This window comes from Equus quagga, chromosome 1 (genome assembly GCF_021613505.1).
Source record: "Equus quagga isolate Etosha38 chromosome 1, UCLA_HA_Equagga_1.0, whole genome shotgun sequence".
NCBI lineage: Eukaryota > Metazoa > Chordata > Mammalia > Perissodactyla > Equidae > Equus > Equus quagga.
Genome location: NC_060267.1, coordinates 51409621 through 51430761, shown reverse-complemented (window position 1 = coordinate 51430761; position 21141 = coordinate 51409621). Strand labels below are relative to the sequence as shown.

The 21141-nt window shown below is 50.8% G+C and overlaps 3 protein-coding genes across 12 annotated transcripts in view; all 3 read right to left on the bottom strand.

Annotated features, from left to right (window-relative positions):
• The window catches only part of LPAR5 (lysophosphatidic acid receptor 5), a 9797-nt gene extending 8497 nt beyond the window's left edge, over positions 1-1300 (bottom strand). Inside the window, exon 1 of one of the 2 annotated variants that reach the window (XM_046676618.1) lies at positions 1080-1300. The gene's annotated coding sequence lies outside the window, so the exon portion shown is untranslated. The remainder of the gene's footprint in view (positions 1-1079) is intronic. The other variant, XM_046676631.1, reaches the window with a different exon arrangement.
• A 1358-nt stretch (positions 1301-2658) lies between these two features.
• On the bottom strand, positions 2659-10411 carry ACRBP (acrosin binding protein). Of its 5 annotated transcripts, XM_046682271.1 has the most exons (10): positions 10320-10411; positions 9778-9996; positions 9497-9591; positions 8879-8996; positions 7781-8249; positions 7179-7311; positions 4982-5161; positions 4692-4859; positions 3488-3571; positions 2659-2963 (listed from the first exon to the last, which is right to left on the bottom strand). In XM_046682271.1, exons 1-10 carry the CDS (start codon positions 10360-10362, stop codon positions 2841-2843), a joined length of 1632 nt encoding a protein of 543 aa, XP_046538227.1. In that variant the 5' UTR covers positions 10363-10411; the 3' UTR covers positions 2659-2840. The 5 variants fall into 5 exon arrangements, with proteins under 5 accessions (XP_046538227.1, XP_046538211.1, XP_046538219.1 ...); XM_046682255.1 differs by having other exon boundaries at positions 9497-9996; XM_046682263.1 differs by having other exon boundaries at positions 2821-3571.
• A 925-nt stretch (positions 10412-11336) lies between these two features.
• Positions 11337-18898, bottom strand: ING4 (inhibitor of growth family member 4). 5 transcript variants are annotated; one of them, XM_046645357.1, is made up of 9 exons: positions 18824-18853; positions 15539-15610; positions 14942-15047; positions 13381-13547; positions 13088-13202; positions 12813-12921; positions 12416-12563; positions 12084-12145; positions 11337-11975 (listed from the first exon to the last, which is right to left on the bottom strand). In XM_046645357.1, exons 4-9 carry the CDS (start codon positions 13507-13509, stop codon positions 11936-11938), a joined length of 603 nt encoding a protein of 200 aa, XP_046501313.1. In that variant the 5' UTR covers positions 13510-13547; positions 14942-15047; positions 15539-15610; positions 18824-18853; the 3' UTR covers positions 11337-11935. The 5 variants fall into 5 exon arrangements, with proteins under 5 accessions (XP_046501313.1, XP_046501278.1, XP_046501285.1 ...); XM_046645322.1 differs by lacking the exon at positions 14942-15047 and having other exon boundaries at positions 18824-18898; XM_046645329.1 differs by lacking the exon at positions 14942-15047 and having other exon boundaries at positions 12813-12918; positions 18824-18898.
• Between the last annotated feature and the right edge of the window lie 2243 nt (positions 18899-21141).

Below are 21141 nucleotides of genomic sequence, written 5' to 3'. Positions count from 1 at the left end.
GCCTCAGAGAAATCTCCTGGAGCCTTTTGGCCTCCTTGGCTTTGCTCTAAACTCAGGCAGGACTTTCTTTGCCCCGTTGCCTTCAGCTCTCATCCTTTTGGCCGTCTCCCTCACTGTGGGTTTGGCCATACAAGGTCTCCGTGTTGCTGGGCTATGTGTGGGGGTGACAGGTGGGGACAGCTGACGGCAGCAGACAGAGCCGGGCTTTCATGTCTCTGTGGCCAGGAAGTGAGACTTTTCAGGAATGAGAAAGTTTCTCCTTCCCTCTCCATCCTTGCCTCCATCTGCCCTTAGGGCTACGATTTTAGCTCACCCTAAAAGAAGCTGGAGATACAACCTGGTGGGAGGCCCCCATAAATATGGGTAATAGGTAGGCAGCTGACCTCGTGGGTGTGATGGAATGGTATCATGAGGCCTTGCCCACCCTCAAATATTTCTCCAACCTGTGCTCAATATCTGAAATGTCATCCCTTTCATGCCACTCCTGAGCCACATTCTATCAGACCCGTAGGGACATTCGAGACCATCTCATCTAATCCTCTTCTATGGATGATCACACTGGGTTAAGGCAGTGGGTCTCAAAGACCCCACGAAAACACGCTGGTTAGCTGCGAAGGGACAACAATGGGAACACATCTGTGCCAGTGGACCCCGTTCGTGGAGTGTAATCAGATTCACTGTCCTCGAGCAGAGGGCCTGGCCCTTGGGGGTGAGTGGGTGTGGGGGTTCAAGTTTTAACTGAGAGAGGGAAAAGGTTGGGAACTGTCCCCGGAGGGCCTCAGTGGCCTTGGGAAACCCAGGTTCAGCATGACAGGGGCCTAAAGCGTTAAGAGGGGAGCCCAGCATCCCCGCGATGCCCCAGTGTGGGGGCTTCAAGCTTCCAGGGGCACTGCAGGCTGTGCCCTCTGTTGGAGAAGGTCCATCCGTCCGAGGCAGCCCCCTTTAGCTTTTTACTCTATTCCTAAAGGTCTTTTAGGGCCCAGGGCTCACCCTCATCTCCATCCCCACCCACCTTCCCCATTTCTAAAGAAGGGGTGCCGGCCCTTGTGAGGTTCAACCCCACTGCTGAGCCCCCATACCTGTGCTCCCTGTCGCTCTGCCGCTGCCCAGCCGCTTCCGCTGCCTGCTCTGGGCTGGGCTGGGCTGGTAGGACCTGCTCCTGGGGCGGGTGGGGACACACCCACCTCGGCAGATCTCAGCAAATCCCAGTTCCTTGCACTCACCCAACCCCGTAGTGGGCAGGGAGAGAGAGAGGAGGAAGCAGTGCCCTCAGAAGCCTTCACGCACTGGCCAGAGAAGAAACCCCAGCAGATAATGGCACTTAATCCAAGCCCCAACTCTTGCCGACTAACGACTGCCCCCACCCGTCACTCACGCACTCCCCACAGTTTCCAGGAAGCCTACCTGGCACACCCACCCACCACCGCCAGATGACTAACCCCCTAGTCTCCCCTGGGTATCTCTTTCTTATGGGTTCCGGTAGATGGTTTCGCTCTTGCCATTATGGCTTATACCTCATCCTGCCCAGGGCCCCTCTGCGTGCCAGTGTCTGCTGGGCCCTCTCTCATGGCAGAGTGCATTCAGCTCCTCCATCACAGGGGTTCCCAAGCTGGACGGCTCCTCCTTGCCTCTATTTCCCCTGGGCAGTGAGCTGGGGGTGGAGTGAGGTGGGGTCAGGGGAGAGCCGCTTGTCTCCCTATCCTGGGGCTGAACCCCTCGTCTTCTGTATCAACAGGGCTGGGCATATTGTCCATGCTCAATACACAAAAACAACTTCAAGATTTTTTAGTGGTAGGTGAAAAAGGATATTGTGGTCAAATGAGTTTGGGAAATACCAGGTTAAACAGGTTTCTCTATTACAGGGGTTCTCAGAGCCTTTAACATGCCATGGAAAGACTGATCACACGTTGATAAGGGAAGCTGGGTTAAGGGTGCATGAGGTGCATTAGACTTTCTATATTTGTGCATATTTTAACTTTTCCATGATAAACAAATTTTTCTTTTAATGCCGTTAATCGCTGTGAACCTATAGAAGAGGGAGAGATTGTACAGTTTCCCAACACACGTGTCTCCAGAACACACTTTGGGAGATCCCAAATTATTAAAAGCCACTGCTGGAGTCACACCTCAATGTAGGCTGTCAAGATGCAACCACATCAACATTCAGGTCATCTGGCCCATTGCTGGAGGTCAAATCAGGGGTTTCCTGAGCTCCAGTTGTTTCCTCCCTCCTGATAAAGTACAAGTTCTGCCCTATTTCCCTGGGGTTGGTCCCCGTGGACATGATCTCAGTCAGGCTCTGGCCTTTATCCTCCAGAGGGACAATCCTGCACTCACATCTGAGGTCATGGGGCCCAGGGCTTCAGGAATGAAGACATACACGCTCTCACAGCCCACAGGATCCCTAAGACCCCAGCCATGGCCTTCTTCAATCCAACTCCCTGCTTCTTAGGGCGTCTTCTCCCGGCAAATAGCTGCTCCCCTGAGTACCATTCCCATCAGGTTCTCTCACCTGCAGATGGATCCATAAACCTGGGGGGGGGGGGAGAAGGGGGTGTCGATTCCCATAGGGTAGGGTGGCAGTGCTGAGGATAGGATCGTAACTAAAATAGGCCACACAGGTTGAAAATAAACACTTTATGTAAGGACATCCTTCAAGGTGGGTGGAGTTCCCCTCATGGATCTCTCTGGGACTGCTGCCCCAACCCAAGGAAAACATGAGTAGGGGCCAGGTAAGAGACTCATAAGGGGCAGCCTGGAAGCAAAGCAACAGATGGGGTCTAAAGGTGATGGCAAATGTGGAAAGGTTGGGCTGGGGTGGGGACAGGACAGACCCCAGCTCATCCGGCTTGGCCTAGAGTCAAGGTGCTAAACTCCTGGCTCCATTGAAGCACAAGGTCCTCACTCTTGGCCTGACTCAAGATATTGTAAGTCTCATTCTGCAGACAGCGCATGCGGGACACCTAGACAGGGATTGGATACACACAGCTTGTGTCACAGAGCCAGGAGCCAGAGGTGTGGAGGCAGGGAGGTGTCAGAAGTCCCACAAGAATCAGAGGCAGGTGGGCACCGGCACAGGGCAGTAGAGGGGAGAAGGAAGGCAGATGCTGGTTTTTAAAGCTGCAAGAGACACCAAGTAGCCCAACCCCCTCCTTTCAGCAGTGAGGAGGCTGAGGCTGGAGGAGGAAGTGACTTGTTCCAGACTTGGTGAGAAAGAGCTGAGCAGACTGAGACCTCAATAGCCAATTCCAGACCCAGCTTGGGGGGAGGGGCCTTCCTGTGGTGCCTCAGAGCCCTCACCTCTTATCCGCAGCATCCCTTCCTGACCCCTCCGGCCCCTCCGGCCTGGGAGGGCCTTGCTTACTCCAAGCCCAGAGGAGTGGAGGAGAGAGCTCTGGGCTAGGGGCTGGCGGGCTTGGAACAGACCCGCCTGTGGTGACTGATTGAGGGGCTGGTGGAGGAGGAAGGGGCGGGGTGAGGGGCTCACCTTCTGATGCCGGTTTCTCATCAGACACTGATGGCTTTTGAAGGCACAATAGTTTGGGTACTGCACATAGTCTGTGTCACAAATCTAAGCCAGGAACCAGAGATAGGGAGATGGGGAGGTCTCAGAAGCCTTACAGGACACCAGCCCTCCAGAGAGTGCCCGTAGTGGCAGAAGCAGGGGCGGGGTGTGGCCCTTGAGAACCAGACCTTCCACATGTGGGGTCTCCTCTCTGAGGAAGAGGCCTTTGTCCCCTCACCTTTCCTGTGCCCTCAGTCACAGTTCAGTTGCTGGGAAGAAGCTAGTAGCTGGAGAATGAGGAGTGGCTGCCCTGCTGGTCAGCTTGCTGGGAAAGTAGATGAGGATTGGGGACCTGGGAAGGGGGACACTAAGGAGCCAGAACATTGGAAGGGGGCCCAATTAGTGGTCCAATCTCAGGAAGCCTTCTGGGGATGGGTAAGTGAAGGAGAGGGTAGGAGAATCTCTAATGTGTGACCTTGGGTGAATCACTTCCCTCTGGACCTTGCCTCCATCTACAAATCTAGGGGAGTGACTGAGAAGAGATCTGAGACCCCTTCCAGATCTAGGGCCCAGGGATAATGGCTGGGCAGGGGCCTCAGCTCAGCTACCAGCCCTTTCTGAAGCTGCCCCTCCTTTTCCTTGCTTTGATTATTCCTGCTAAGCCCCAGGAGGGAGGGCATGGCTCTCAGCTACAACAGGCAGTTCCACAAGGGAGGTCACTCTGGGGAGAGGGAGCAAAGTGGATTCCACTGGGCAAGGCAAGCACGGGCAGAGGCAGGGAAGGAGCCCATCAGATGGAGGCTGGGAAGTACTGGGCCACAGGTGGGCAGCCCCTCAGGTACCACCTAGTCCTGTGTTGTAGAGATGAGTATAACCTTGGCCCAGAGTGGGAGGGGGCTTGACCAAAGCCCCTCAGCAGGGAGCTGGCAGAGCTGGGACCAGAAGCTCTGGCTCCTGCCTCCCAGTCTTGCGCTCTCCCACCCCTCTGGCTTCCTACTCCTTTGCCAAGCACACTCCTGCTCTATTGCGAGAGTGCCTATTGGAGGGAGGCAGGAGGCCCAGTGAGGACTAGTTCTCAGAAGCCAGGGGTCCAAGCCCCCTTCCACATCCCAGGGCTACCCAGAGCAAGTAACCAAAAGGAACTGGGGTGAGTGGGGCGGAGCTGAGCTTGGGGAAAGGCTCTGACCTTGGTGGGGAAATCCCCATCCTGGAAGCTAAGGAACTCCGTCTGGAGCCAGCCGGAGACTCGATTATCTTCACAGCCCTTTGTGGCTAGCCGGGCACACCAGAAGTCCATGCCGAGCCCACCGTACAAAGCCAGCCCACGAAAGCGGCCTGATTTTGCGGTCCCTACCTGTGTGGCACAGGGGATGGGGAGAGGTGCACAGCCCTGCCCTCCTGCAGGCCTCCCTTCCCACTGCCCGCTCCTGCCTGGAGCCTGGGGCCTTCCCCATGGCCAGCTGCCCGGCTAAGTACCTGGGTACCGATGGACATGCTCTGGGATGCGAGCAAGGGGCTGATGAAGGGTGTTTTGTGGGAGTTGTCACACCGCTGCCGCTGCAGGTTGGCTTCTGAGAAGCATTGCTCCAGCTTCAGGGAGCAGAAGTCACAGAGGGGACAGGTAGCTAAGTGTCGCCGGCCAAGGCTGTCACAGACCTGAGGCAGGAATGTGGTTGAGAGTTGAGGCTGAGCCTGGCGCGCCTCAGCCCTCCAGAGCCATCTCTGCAGAGCGTCTTTGCATTAAGGCTCTTCTGAAAGCTTCTCTGGCTTTTCTCCCTGCCCCGCTCCCAAGGGTTCCTTCCTCAAGGACCTTGCCTCAGTTCTCTATTTCTTTACCCTCTTCCTGGATGATTCATCTACTCCCAGGTAATCTTCATCTCTCTGCAGGTGACATCCAAATCTTTATCACCAGTTCTCTTCTCTTTCCGGAGCTCCAAATCCTCATTGCCAAGTCCCTGACAGATGTCTACCAACGGGTGACCTACAATCACCCCACCTTAGACTATCGGAAAAGAACTCATAACCCTCCCTTTCCCTCTCTCTGCTCATGACAATGTGAATATTTACAAAGAGCTGACAGTGCTAGGCATCATGACCATAAACACCATATCTCATATAGTCTGGACAAGAACCCTATGCTAGCACAGGTACTAATAATATCTCCATTTGACTGATGAGGAAACTGAGGCTCAGTGAGGCTGAGTAACCTCCTCAAAACCCCATGTTTAATGGATAGTGGAGCTGGGACACAGATCCAGGTCCTTCTAACCCCAAAACCTATACTCTACCCAAGCACTTAGGTTCAAAACTTCCAAGTTCTTGAAAGACATTCTTTAGTGTGAAGTTGCCGGTCTCCCAGCTGGACTCTCCGCCCTGACTGAGCATCCTCAGCATCATCAGGAGGGTCTTGCTCAGCAGCATCTCCAGTTAATCCCATCATCCTCCTTCCTCATCCATGGGTACAGCACGTCACAGTGCACAAAATCTCTTAAGTTACCGGTCTCCTCCTTACAACAGCACGTAAAGCAGGCATGATCACGTCCCTGACCAAAGATTGTTGAATTCTTTTCCTATCAAATTAAATACAAGCGCTTCAGACTGCCATTTGGGATTGTTCACATCATGACCCTTGCTATCTCTGACTCCATGTGCTGCTGCTCTTCTCCGGGTAAAATGGGCTCCCTTAACCAAGCCCTAAAATCCGGTGAGCTCCCTGTGACTCCTGAACTTCCTACAATGAAAAAAAAAGCCTCTCTCCAACATCTCCACACTCCCTTTGTAATGCTCGGAATCCCCTAGTGGGGGGAGGGGGCAGGAGCAGTATGCTCATTCTTGGTCCCCCATGAAATTTCTTCTTTTTCTTGCCTCAGAGCCTTTGCATATACTATTCCTTCTACCAGGAACCTTCTCCTAAGCCCCTTCTTTTGCCTTGTTAACTTCTTTTATCTTCAGGTCTCAGTTTTGAAACATCAGTTCCCCTAAGAAGCATTCTCTGATCCTCCCAACATGGACAACAGTCGGGCTCCCATCTGCTCTCTCTGCACTTTGTTATCCATCACAGTGTTCATCCCGTCACACTGTTCTGCCTGTTTCCTTGTCTGTTCCTCCCACTAGACGCTAAGAGGACAGAGGACTGGATCTGTTGTACTCATTGCTAACATCTCACATACCTAGTACAGAGTTGGTGCCCAGTCAATATTTGTTGAGCAGATGGCTGAGTGGATGGCACACTAGCTCTCAACAAACGTTTGCTAACTTGTATTATTTGCAAACTTCAAGGATATTTTCCTGGGAATAGACTTGCTGGGTGCTGAGACTGGAATCTCTCTACAGATCCCTGGAATGGGTTTCTGAACCCTCTGGAAAGAAGAGCTGCATTTAAGGCAAAGCCAAGTATTGAAGATCAAGAGATGACTCAAGCCTAACAACTTAGGGATCCCAAGAAGGAATTCCGGGTGGGAACGGATTCCAGACCAGGTCTTGAGCCTTCCTCCTTTAATAAGCTGGAGATGTACTTCCACAGAAAGAATTCCCACCTGGAGAAATCTCTCTAACGATGATGCCTCATGCTTTCTGTATTCCTGCCCATCCTCCACTCCTAAAGCCTAGTATAGTTCTGAGACCCAGAGGATGCCCAGTGAGCATGTATCTGTTAAATAGCATGGGAACCTACCGACTTCCCGAAACCAAGGGTCTCTTCCTCCATGTGCTGCCAGGCCTTGGCCGTGGGGGTTATGATGCAGGTGTTCTCCACAATCGAGTAGCACAGCACAAGCAAGGCCTCCACGTGTGGCAGCTGCAGGAGGCTGCAAGAAGACAGCGCTGGCTGGTGGGGATGGGCCAGAGGGCTGGGGCAGAAAGCCACATCCACTTTCCCCCTCCCCTTAGCATGCGGTCTTGGTCATACACATTCGGCATGCTGGATGGGGCCTTAGAGGCCTCCTGACAACCAAGTCCTCCTTTTACAAATGAGGAACTGAGGTCCAGAAAGGGGAAGTAACTTCCGCATAGTTGCAGTGCTAATCAGGGCCAGAGACAAGAGGAGAGCCCAAGTCTTGGTGGCTCTAGGCACAGGGCTCATCCCACTACGTCACACAGAGAAGAGGCGTCAGGGCAGTGCTTAAGCCAGTGATGGCCACACAACAGGCGAGGCAGGCAGCCTAAAGCCCAAGGGTCTGAGTGGGTCTGGAGGCCGAAGCTGGGAAAGAGGGCTTCTCATTCCCAAAGAAGGCAGGGGAAGGGGAGGGCCGGCGGGGGAGCTGGAACTTCTTGTACCCGCCAGGGCTTTGGTTTTTCCAGATGGAGTCCTCCTCATATATATCATTCATTGCATCCATTTCCTGGGCTGTTCGAATGAGCTCCTGGATGTTCTCCATCATTATAGGAGTAGACTCCACTTCCCGCACCCGAGGAGTGAAGGAGAAAGGGCTGGAAGGTAAAGATTCAGACTGGAACTTGGGCTCTGAGTCTGTCTGCAGCCGAGGCATGGCCTCCAGTGCCTTCTCTGCCCCTTGTCCTTCCTCCTGCTTTCTCTCCTCCTTCCGCTCCTCCTCTTGCTCTTCTTGCTCCTGTCCTTCCTCCTGCTTGGACTCCTGCCCTTGCTCCTGCTTGTGCTCCTGCCTTTGCTCCTGCTTGCGGTCAGGACCCTGCTCCTGGCCTCCCAGGGACAAGGAGGATTGTAGCAGCTCCTCCACATTGTTGTTAAGCCTCTCGGGCCAGGGCTGGAAGGCCGGGCGCTCTGTGGCTGCAGCACGGTTTGGGAGGGAGGGAAAGAGAATGGAAAGGGATGGTCAGTCAGGTTCTGGCCCCCGAGTGTCTTTGTTCACAGAGGGACACACACAGAAACACAGAGGCAGAGGAAAGCAGCCCAAAGCACACTTATTCACACAGTCAAGTAAAAAACACAGAAAAGAATACAAATATCAAAACAAAGAGTATTACCATGGCGACTGCGGTGGTGGTGGGCTGTGTCCCCTTTCCACCTCCACTACAAGTGATCCTCTTCCCTAACTGCCACCTCAAACACCACCTTTCGTCCCTCTCACTTAGGAAACACCAAGTGTTCTGAATAGCTACTAAGTAATCCTTTCCAGAGTGAGGACTTCACCTTATAAAAGTCCCAGAGGACTTCCAAAGGCAGGACTGTCTTTGGGAGCTAAGAAAAATGGATTCAGGGCAGAATTGTAAGTAATGTCAGAAGATGTTGGGGCGGGAAAGGCCTAACTTGTATTCATACAAAGCAGGCTCTCCCTTATGTGAATAGCTGCCTGCTGCCACCTCCCACCCAGCTCAACATTCTCCCCATTTCCCTACCACTGATGCCTTGAATCCTGGGCTCTGGAATTTGTGGAAGGCTTGCTGGGAGGGTCTCACCTGTGATGTGGGATGACATGGGGGAGGTCATTGTGGTGGGCGGGATTTCAGGAGAAGTGTCAATCCCCTTGAGACTGTCAGGTGAGAGAATTGAGACTGGCTGGGAGCATCGGACTCTCTGCAAGAAAAGAGGGAAAGTGGGAACGCCTTCCCCAGAGGACGGACTTCTACTCCAGCTTATTCCTCAGTCCCTTTTCCAGCACGTCTCCTCTCACAGTTCCTGGGCAGGGATGAAGGGACATGGTCCCTGGTGGAAGCCTTTAGACCTGAGAAAGAGTTCCCCTGCAAGACAGAACTCCGTGTCTGAGCCACACCCCTGCCTTCACTCTTTTGCATTTGACTTGCATGAAATCATTGATCTGTTAGAAGAAACGGAAGGGCTTATCTCTTTGCCTCTTCCCATCCCTCTTCCCTCTTCTCTTGCAGTGGCAGGATTGTTCTGACAGTCTGAATGCCCAGGTGAGACTGTATTCATATATAATCTGGGCAAATACTGGCAAAAGGGCAGGGAGGGAGGATCTAGGGATGGCCCTCCTGGAGCCCTTCCTCAACTGCTCACAGCCACCACCTCTCCCTTGGCCCTGGGACACCAGATCCAACCTTTGTCCTGGGCCTCACCTTGGCATAGTAGACATGGTTGGAGCAACGATACTGAGTAAACTGGCAGAAGGACTCAAACCAGGAGGCATAGGGGAGGTCAGAGCAGACAGCGCCTGAGAAAGGGCAGGGGTGGAGAAGGTGAACTCCCAAGGGGGAACTCCTTCCCAGAAGGCAGTGGGCTCCTTGGGTCTGGAGAGCGGTGAGTATGGGCTCAGGGAAGATGCCAGCCATACCCCGCCTCTGTCTCAAGTGAGCACAGGACTGCCCCACTAGGTGGGCCCTCACCGTAGGACCCTCACCGTCGGGCACCAAGCCGTGGTTTTCATATTGGTCCAGCTGGACCAGGGTGGGGTTCCGGCAGCCGTGGGTGGCACGGAGGCGGCAGGTCGTCTCTGCCTTCCAGGTTGGGGTCAGCAGTGCGAAGAAGCGTTCATATTCGGTGGCAGAGAGAGGGCTGCCTGGAGTGGAGGCCGAAATTGAATCCTGGGCTGGGGCAGGTGCCAGAGGCAGGAGCAGCACTGCGGGGCGGGGAACAGAGGGATGGATGGACGGAACTCCAAATCCTGCTCCGGGCCCGGGCAGACCCAGACTGGCAGGGGGGTCCCCGTGTAAACTAGGAACTAGGGGGTGTCTGGCCAGTGCCAAGCAGGATAAGCGGATTCCACGGGCAGGGACCAAGGTCTGACCCCGGAGGGAGATCGGGGAGGAGCTCAGAAGCTCGGGAGCAAACCCAACGCGACCATCATGAGAAAGCGGTTCAGAAACCGTAAAGGAAGGAAGGGCTCCTGGGGGTCGGAGGGCTGAGGCCGGCAGGAAGACTGAGTAGGCGGGGACCTCTCACCCTTCAGGAGCGAGACTAGGAAGCCAGCGGCCGGCTTCCTCATGGCCCCGGGGGATCCGCCCGCGTTTCCCGGACCGAAACGGCCTCTAACCGCCAAGCCAGAGAGCACCGGCGGGCGCGGGCGAGCCTCAGGGAGTAAAGGCGCGGCCTGGACGTCACAAAGGGCCGGGGGGGGGGGGGGGGGGGGGGGGGGGGGGGGGGGGCCTCGGGAACGGACGCGGCTCTGTATGGGGCCTCAGGTGTGTCACGTTCCAGCTCCAGAGGATGATGATGGCATATCATGACTCAGGACCTTCGAGGGAGTAGGCCCTGGGTTGTTCTTTATGGGTATTACCGTACTTTACTTCCAAGGTAATCCCATAAAGCGGATCCTATCATTATCCTATTTTACAGATACGGAACGCAGGCTTCGAGAAACAATGTGCCCGATAGGTGGTGAGGCCTCGATTTGAGTAAAGGCAGGTTTCTGGGGCAGGCAGAAATGGAACTACAAAACCAAGTCACGGCCTACCTGGGTAGGAACTAGAAAGGAAGCTTCCAGGAAAGAAATGAGCCAAAGGGGGAAACAGGGGCAGGGTTGAGTGAGGAGCTTGTGTAAGGACGGCTTAGCCTAAGGAAGTGGTTTCCAAGTGGGAGGTGAGAGAGACAATCCATTGGAGTAGGGGAAATGTTTTTCTATTTTGTGTTTAAAATAAGAAATCAAGCTAATATTCAGCATAATAGTACATGTATAAAATACAAATACGCATTTATTGGAAATTAAGTAGAAGATGTTTTATGGAGAAAAGATGCACAATTTAAAAAGTTTTGGAAACCCCTGAAGCACACCCCCGTCAGCCCGCTTCATCCTTCCCCAGTTGAGAACTTGTAGATTCTGGTATAGAGGTACCACTTTTGGTCCCATGTCTTGTTCTACTTCTGGCTTGTCATCCTCTCACCTCTTATCCAACCCAGAGGATGCCAAAAAATGCTTAGCACATGTACTAAAAAAGTGTCTCTAGAATAAACACAGCAGGCCAACATGTATAGCTTTTATTCACCTACCCAAATTCTTTTACATGTGAGTTATCTGCATTCCACCTTGCCCCCTTTCCCATTCACAAGGCCAGGATGAATTGAATCCTCTTGGCACAGAGGAAGGGGTACCCCTTCAACTAGGGCCACAGCCCAGATGATGTTGGGGAGCCCATGGGAAAAGCAGGAAGAGAACAAAGAAAGTTTATCACACCATAGTGCCCCCACGGGGGAGTGAATTAGGAGGGCTGGGGGAGTGCCCCCATGCCCCAGTCCTTAAATACAAAGCAAGGGGAGTTCAGAGGACCATCCCTCAGAAATACAGCACCAACCTCAGCATGGAGGCAAAAGGACAGTGGGCAAGACCACTTCCCTCTGAAGGGGGCGGGCTGAATGAGAGCACATACCATTATGGCTTCGGCACCCCTCCCTACCAGGGTGTGGATGCAGCCTCAGCACCAGGAGTGGGGAGGGGGAGGAGAAGGGGTGACTGCACCATCCACTTCCCCCTGAGTCCCCTGGCCCCAGCACAGGCATTCCTCTCCCCACTAGCCCAGGTCAGGGGATGTGGAAGAAACTCTGTTGGAATCCAAGGCCCTTATCTATTTCTTCTTCCGTTCTTGGGAGCAGCGTGGGCAAAACCTAGAAAGGAACATGACAGAGAAGGGGAGGGAGAAAGTGGGTGAAAGGGAGAATGCCCTCTACCACTCAGCTGCGGGGCAGTCCAACTCCTACAACTCTCTCACTCACCACTTCCCCCGAGGCTTGGTTGTCAGCCCCACACAGGCAAAGTGGAACCACTCGATGGAACACTAGAAAAGAAGATAGAAGGAGTAGTAGTCAGGGGTCAGGGTGGAGCAGAGGAAAGAAAAGAAGCCCCCAACAGATTCCTTAGGAGTCCTTAGGGACTACTCCTAAGGAATCTATCCCTTTGAAGAATTCTTGGAGGTCCCAAGGCCAACCAACTCTAATCACCTTCCTCATGTCCTGAAGTCCCACTATTCAATCATTTTTTTCCCTTTTTGTACCCACTCCCTTCACGTCCCCCAGAAGACCCCATCATGAGGCAAAATGGCTCTCACATCAGGGTTGTCACAGCCAATCATCTCTCCATAGGAGACCTGGTGACAAAGGCAATAGGTGGGTTCGTTGGGATCCACAGGCATATCCAACACATCAGAGGGGTGGACACTGCCAAAGGTCACTGAGGGCATCCCATACTCAGGACTTCTGCGTGCCAAAAGGAAGAGAAAGTGTCACTGCAGGAAGGAAGGCTACAACTTGAGACTCTCCAAGGTGGTGGAAGGGGATCCTGGTGGGGCAAGTGGTCTGCGGCTTCTACCTCCAGCAGACACCAACATGATAAGGAGAAGAGTTATTGGCACAGAAGATAAAGTGGCAAGCGACAGTGTGGGGTGGGAGTGAGGCGGCAGAAGAGGAGAGTAGGTCATTTGGCAAAGTGCTCCCTGATACACTCACGTGCGCACGAGTTTTAACTTTTTCTGGGCAGCCTTGGGGGCTTCTTCATCTGAGTTTTTCCCTTTGGAACGAGCACGGGCAGCTTTCTTCTCCTTTTGAGTCCGGCCTTCTAGGAAAGAGGGGGAAAGCCAGAAGGCAGGGAAACAGAAAGATGGGTTAAGTCCTCCTTCCTCCCCCTCTTTCCAACCTGGTGCCCCTCCCTCATAGCTGAAGAGCCGGCTTCTTCTCCCTCTGAATCCTCACCCCACCTCTCACAGCCCCGCCCCCCTCCTCACTCTTTTTGCCTTTGCTGGAAGAGCTGTCATAGTCACTGGACTCAATCTGTTTCTCCTTCAAGTCAGCCTCAAAACGGGCCAGGTCTGTGTCTAGTCGCCGAATGTGTTTGTCCACCTGGGTGGGAAGGAAGGAGAAGGAAGAGGTACATGGCTGGTTTCAGTGAAAGAAAAGAGGCTAAGGCAGATTCTGTGGATCTCCCAGACCCAAAACAGATCCCAACACAGCTGAAGGAGGGGTCTAGACCCCAAGGAATAGATGGGAGGTAGGTGGGGAGCCATGAACAGGGCCATACCATCTCATAGGTCTGCATGGCAAGCTGCACCTTGTCGTCACCAAATTCCTTGCACTTGCCATAGGCTTCCTGGATCTGTTTGAGAAGGGCCAATTTTTCCTCGGAGCTCAGGTTGCGGGCGCTACTCATATACTCAGTGGCCAACTTGTCAATTTCAGCCTTCAGGTCTACAACAGAGACAGAGGCCTGGTCACAATGGCCCCTGAGTGGCTAGTTGAAATACACTTCTTCCTCTTGTTCCTTGGGCCTTTTCCATTGACCATCATAACCTTCGAACTAAAATGTACTGAGCGTTCATAGGTACTGTGCCATGTACTCAAGTAATGCAATGTATTGACAATATTTGTTTTAAAGGTGGCTTCAGGTGCTGAAAACATTGCTATCATAGTTGGAACTTAAATTATTGAAACATAATGAAGGATTCTTTGTACACTGCACTAATATGAAGTATATTTTTGTTGATGTCTGGTGCTTCTTTGTAGGGCTTGCTGCTCCTTGAACCATGAATTTTGTCTCAAAAGCTGCCTGGTTTCTCATCTTAAAAACATCCCACTGGGGCTGGCCCGGTAGCGCAGCGGTTAAGTTCACACGTTCTGCTTCTCAGCGGCCCAGGGTTTGCCGGTTCGGATCCCGGGTGCGGACATGGCACTGCTTGGCACACCATGCTGTGGTAGGCGTCCATGTATAAAGCAGAGGAAGATGGGCACGATGTTAGCTCAGGGCCAGGCTTCCTCAGCAAAAAAAGAGGACTGGCAGTAGTTAGCTCAGGGCTAATCTTCCTCAAAAAAAAAAAAAAAAAAAAAAAATCCCATAATAGCTCTGAGTGCTGTAAACCAGGCTGGGTCATCTGCTGCGGCCGGTTTCCAAGCCTGTACATCTGTATCTCATCATTTAAAGTTAGGTCCAAGTTTACTCATGTAACAGTTTTTCTACTTACTGCCCACCCTATTTTGCTCATCATCTGCAACTTGTTTATATTTCCCATCACTTTTTTTCTGTTTGTTCATCTTAGCTATCACTCTAAACAATTTAATATTGGAAGGCTGGTGGTGTCCCAAGACAGTGAGACTGGAGATGTCTACTGCCTGATATTTGGTAGGACTCATAGGTAATGTCGATGGAAAGAGACAAAAGTATGCCTGTAACATAGTGCAGCAACAGAGAACAGGAAGGATCTGCACACGCTATGTTCATGCTCCACTTCATTCGAGGCCCCCGGAGGACGCTGAGAAAGCATGTAGTTCAGTAACTTCCGACTGGTCTTCCCATGCATGAACTCGGGAGCTGGAACTGTGTTACAAAGAATGCAAGCTGGCTCTCGGCATCGCCAGGCAGTTCTCAGGAGACGACAAGTTCTCCAGGATTTTAGATGATGTTCACTTTTCACAAATAAACTTACCCAGAGTCACTTAAATGACAGCTTTAGGTATTCTAACACCAGCTTGTTACATCCTTGAACACGGCTATGTAAGGATGGAAGCTTTCTTAGTCAGACCTATATATCCTTCAGCAGGCATGGGGGACAGTTCCAGGAGACATCTTTGACCTTGAAGAGACCAACCTGACCACTGCAGTGTAGCCTCAGGCTCCAAGTGAATGCCTCAATGCAGCCAAACTTGCTCAATGTCCAAGGAAGGCCACAGACGGTATCTAGTGCTTCTGTAAGGCTGAAGAATACAGTGTAGAGATCCTGACGTTAATTGCTGCTTTGGGGTTTTTTTTCATTCTTTTTAAGAACTTCTCCTACATGAAAGCTCCTGTCTACCAACATGAGTTGCAGTCTAAAGCCACAGTGAATTTTGTGATAGTTAACGTTAACAATCCAGTGAAGTAGAAACATTCTAGTCTTCCTGTAAATATACTGAACATGCAGAACAGAAATGATTCTAGAGTGGACTCTGGTTTTTTGTATTCTTCTTGAGGGAGACACAGAGAACAGAGCATCTCTGAATTCTTGAGGCATTGTTGCAATACTCCATTTGTTATGGAAAAGCTGATACAGAAATGTGGATCATCATTACTCTCCTTTTAAGAATTGCAAGAGAGTTAAAAAGAGAGAGAGAAGCCACAGTTCTCCAGATCAGACCAGATGATATGGTAACACCAAACAGAAAAAGAAATGATCATCATACACATGGGATCCTCACTCTCTACATACCCTCTGTTCTTTGGTCCAGGTCCCTCATAAGCTGAAAGTTCCTCTGCAGTTCAAAGGGGAGGTTTTCAATACCTAGGGAGAAGAGGAGAAACTGAGGATCACTGGACTGCACAGGCCTTATAGCTGCTTTCAAAGTACAGGTCCAAAACAGGACTTGGTTTTCCGTCCTTTGAACCGCTGGATTTATCTGTGACAGTGTTCATCATTCCTTTCTCAGAACAGCCTGTGTCTGCCCCTCTCCACAGCTAACCTCTCCACCTCTTCACAGCCTTCCCACTCTTTCTCCCTTCAGTGACCTTACTCTACAAATCAGCCCTTCCCCCTTTTTTTTTTCTTGAGGAAGAGTGGCTCCGAGCTAACATTTGCACCCATTTTCCTCAATGTTATATGTAGGACGCCTGCCACAGCATGGCTTGATGAGCGGGGCATAGGTCTGTGCCTGGGATCCAAACCAACAAACCCTGGGCCACCTAAGTGGGACACCCCGAACTTAAATGTTGCGCCACTGGGCCACCCCCTTCTTTCCTTTATTTTCAATCTCTGCCTCCAAACTCCTTGCCCACAACTTAGAAATACCCTTCTGTATCCTCCACCAGTCATCATACACATACTTCCAATATGCTCTCCATATAGTAGCCAGAATGTTCTTTTTAAAAAAGCAAATCTGATCAAGTCACTCTCCTGCATGTAACCTCCAATAACTTCCTATTGCACTATTCCTATTCCTGTTCTGCACTTTCTGGCCCTTGCTTACCTCACAGGAGCCTTAACTCATGTCAGCCGCCCCTTTGTGCTCTCTCCGCTCCGATCATACTGCCCTTTCCAGAGTGCCTCGAACCTGCCAGGGCTCTTCCTGCCACTCGGCTTTCCACATGCTGCCCCCTCTGCCTGGACTGCACTGCCCAGGCTTCTTCACCCCACCTCCACCAAACCTTCTGGCACATTCCTCTTCATTCTTCCAAGTTCAGCTCAACCCTGACTTCCCCAGACTTCAGCAAGTGCCCTGGATTATGCTGTCAAGTTATTCTAGCTCTACCCTTTTTGGCATTTATCCAATTCTAATTAAATAACTAACTGTGTAGTTAGTTATTTGGTATCTGCCTCCCTGGCCCTCCAAAGGGCTGGACATGCCTGTCTTCTTCTCTCCTATTTCCCTAGTGTTTAGAACTATGACTTGTATACAGAGGGTCCTCAATAAATACCTGAATAAGTGCATGAATTACTTAAGTCTCTCTCACAAAAGAAAAATCTCTTCCCACGACTCCACTTCAAACTTTTAAAATGCCTCCACTACTTTAACCTATAACCTCAGGTCTGCCACCACCAGTTTACTGAGATTAAGTCACCAACAACTTACCAGCTCAAATGATCTGTTATCAGTCCTATCCTAAATATTACGTCGCAACAGTTGCTACCATCTTCTCTCCCTCGAGTAACTTTCTTCTTCTTAGGATTCCAAATCTCATCATATACTTTCTGGTAATTCCAACACTGATGTTTCCTTAGCCTATTCCTTAAACTTTGGTGTTTTTCTTAAGATTACACTTTAATCCTCTCACTTTCTCATTCCACTTGCTTTCCCTGAATGATCTCAATCTCATTCACATTCATGGATACAATTATCATTCCTATGCGTAAGTCCAAACTGAATTAAATATATTGCTGTTAACTCCTGAATTTCCTGTCTTGTTGATATATTGTCTACCTCACTTCCCAAGCAGGAAATCGAGAGGCCACCTTAGATTCTTCCTTCTCTCTCCATTGTTCATTCAGTCAGTCCTGTCATATGTCACTCCCTGAGATCAAGTCCTCATCTCTGACCTGGACTGTTACCACTAATTGATCTCCCTATTACCAATGTTATCATGCTCCAGTGTATCACACATTAGCTATCTTCCTTTATAAAAACCACTCTATTTTAAAAAGCTGTTGGTTCCTCACTATTTAAAGTACAAGCTTCAGGGCCGGCCCTGTGGCCGAATGATTAAGTTTGCGCGCTCTGCTGCAGCGGCCCAGGGTTTCGCCGGTTCGGATCCTGGGCGTGAACATGGCGCTGCCCATCGGGCCATGCTGAGGCAGTGTCCCGCACGCCACAACTAGAAGGACCCACAACTAAAAATATACAACTATGCACTGGGGGGCTTTGGGGAGAAAAAGGAAAAATAAAATCTTTAAAGTGCAAGCTTCTTAGCTTAACAGACCTTGCACAATCTAGCCCTAGACTCTTTCGCCGGTCTCACTTTCCAGTCTTCTGACTTTTGAGTCTTATATACCTAGCACTCTGACCTCACTTCTCCCTGACCTTGCCACAAACCCATCATACCTTTGCTGATGCTTCCTTCAACCTGCGATTCCCTTTCCCTCCCCACACTGACAAACAAACACTCAAGCTTCAAGACTATATTCAAACATCACATCCTCTGAAAATCTTTACCTACATCCCCAGTAATTAGTTCCTCTTTCTCCAGTGTCACCAACTGTCCTTTTAATGTATTTCTATTATTTCACTTGTCACAATGTTTTATAATTACTTATTAGCAGAATCTGTTTCCTACTAGACTATGAGCTCTTGAGGGCAGAGGCTGTGTCTTACTCATTTTCGTATATCCTCAGTACCTGCCATTATGTCTGACCCATAGCAGGACCTCAATGAATAAATGAACGAATGAATGACTTTCAATACTGTAAGACAAATGTAAGCATAGAGGATGACAGGTTTGTGAAGGGGTGGGTTACACGAATGGCAAACGTAACACCAGATTTCCATTTCGTGGGAATTGGATTTTTACTCCAAGTAGAGAAACGTTCCAGTTCATCACATGACAGTGGTCACTCACAACCCCCCATCCCCATGAAAAGCCGCTTCTGAGAAACAACTGAGCGGAGGAGCCGCGAGCAGGTCGTTGTCGCTGCTCCAAATGGTAGTGGGTGATATACCAAAACGACAGATTCGGAACCATTTTGAAAAAAACAACAAAAAACATCCTGAGGCTGGAGACCCTAAAGATGGGGACAGCAAATATCTTCCCAGCTACGCCCGTTACCCGTTCAAGAGACGTGTCTCAGCCCCACCGCGCAGCCCCTCCCTCGTCTACACCCCAAAGCGAGGCCTCAACCCTGCTGCCCCGCCCCCTCCTTCTTAATAGCCTCCCACCCTTTCTCTCACAGAACCCCTTCACAATTGTGACCCTCTTACCACCGGGACTTCGGGGCCATAGATCTTCTCAGCCCCGATGCCCCCCACCACTCTATGACCCCTGACCCCCTCCTCCAGCCTGCTCTTACTGTCCAGATAATGTTCCAAATACATCCCCGCAGCCATCTTGAAGCAAAACAAAGCAACTTCCGATCCGCCCCGGAAGTGACCTAAACGCGACGGGCGCTGAAGCTATTATTCTTGGGGTAGAGCCTTTCCGCCCTTACAAGGAGGACTTCCGCCCTCACTAAGTTCTCCGCCAGGACACATCCGCCCGACGTTGAAACTTGCCCTTTTGCGTAGGGAGCCACGACGGCCGGTAACCAAGCGCCCTGAGGCGGCTTTAGCCCGCTTCCGCCCTCACTGCGACCCCAGGACGCGACCGCGGCGGGCATGACGTCGCTGGAGGTCGCCATTTTGCATTCTCTATCAAACTTTTTTTCCCTCCAAAACGGGAATTTGCGGTAATGAGAGAAACAACACTTGTCACTTTAGGATTGTATTACAGAAATATCCTTTTTCAGCAACTGAAGAATCTTATTCCCCTTTTGCAAAATATGCATCTGGTGCCCACCGCAGGTCCCACGAATCAAGACTCTCCAAGGTAGCTAGTTTCTTAAGGAAGTTGGGAGGTGTCGCTGGTGTTGCGAGATTTAGACCCTCCGCTTTTCTGTTCGGTCGCACGAACACCAACTCCCCAGGGTTATTTTTTAACTTGGAAAAAAATTCACTATTTATAAACTCTACTTATAAATATAAAGAGTCACACAATGAAGCTATAATTCTCCACACCTTTTGTCAGGGTTCCTGTCCTTGAACACTGGAACACATTCTCACATATAAAATGACAGAGTACTTGTGGTCTTGCCCTCCTGTTTTGTCTCCTTTTATTCGAGTTTATATATGACGTTAACTAGCCCCGTGATCCTGAGAGGATTGGGGCTTGGCGCTCTGTCACAACCGGGCCAGTTAGGTGCCAGCCACCACCCGACAGTAAAAGAAAACCACGTTTTTCATCGAGATGGACGGCAATCGAGTGCATGAAGGGCTGCCTCCACACTAGGGAAACGGAGCTCAAAGCCCATAAGCCAACAGCGGTGTTAGTAAGACAGTGTTTGGAAGGTCACTGTCACCTCTAATGCACACATTCTTGGTAATTACGAGTGTCACATGGCAGGTTTTATGGAAGTTTTCAGCCACGTACTTTAGACCAAATACATGAGGAAGGATAAGGCGAAACCCCACGTTTACTACTGAGCAGGGGTGGTAAGATACAGCAACAGAATCTAGACGACTTCACTCTAAATTATAAGTGTCACACCCCTGGGTAAGTAATTTAATGTCTGTGCCTATTTCCTTCTCTATAAAATGAGAATAACAGTACCTACCTCATAGGATTGTTGCTATGAGTGCGAATGTATCCTTAGAAAGAGCAGACTCTGGTTCTCACGCCTGTGATGAAGGTAGGGCCGTCAGGGCCTTTTCAAGAGTTGGTGAGAGCAGGGGCAAAACCAGTAAATATTTGGGAAGCTAACAGACACTAGCACATTTGGTCATACGTGCTACATTCATTAGAAACACACTACAGACTGAGACTATTTTGGATGCCCACACAGGAGACAGAGTCCTAAATTAAGTGGGCATTCCTTTGCTATCCACCCTCCACTAGGTAATGAGCATGGGTGCCCAGCAGTCCCATGGAGGAGAGCCGCAGTATCAGATGGGGAGCTGTCACTCTTTCAGTGCCTAAAGGTTTTTAATTCTCAAAAAGGAATAATCTAGTCCAATCCCTTCATTTAACAGCTGAAGAAGCATCTTGGCCAGCACTCGCTGATGGCAGAGCCAGGGCTGAAGTCCAGGTTTCCTGACCACACTCTACTCCTTGGCACTACAACTGTCCTGTGTCTTTATTCGATCCTGGTTATGTTTTCCACCACGGGAAACCTCTGGTTCTAGGTGCCACAGAATGATGAATACATGCATTACACACATGCCAACTGCAATTAGCACGGAGCCCACTGATGCTCAGGCAGGGTATAGATCCTTCAAGAAGCCATGCTTCCACTGCTTTGATAGGGAGCTTGGTGGTTTTCCTAACACATGACTGAAACCTTGGTCTCTCATATTTAGGCATTGCAGTCCCCATGACAGGATTTGTGTGTAGAAACCCTCATAAATCCAGATTTCACTTCAGAAATATCAAATCTGAAATATCAAATAACACACACTTTTAAGCCACTCGACCATTTTGGGGATCTCTGGCTCCTTGGGGACTACATCTCAGCCCTTGCCCCTTTACAAATACAGGGGGTTTATGGCTAGGTATACACACAGAGCCTCATCACACAGCATTCGTCCTCACATAACACACACTCTAGTGTAAACCCTTAGAACTGGCCTCGAACAC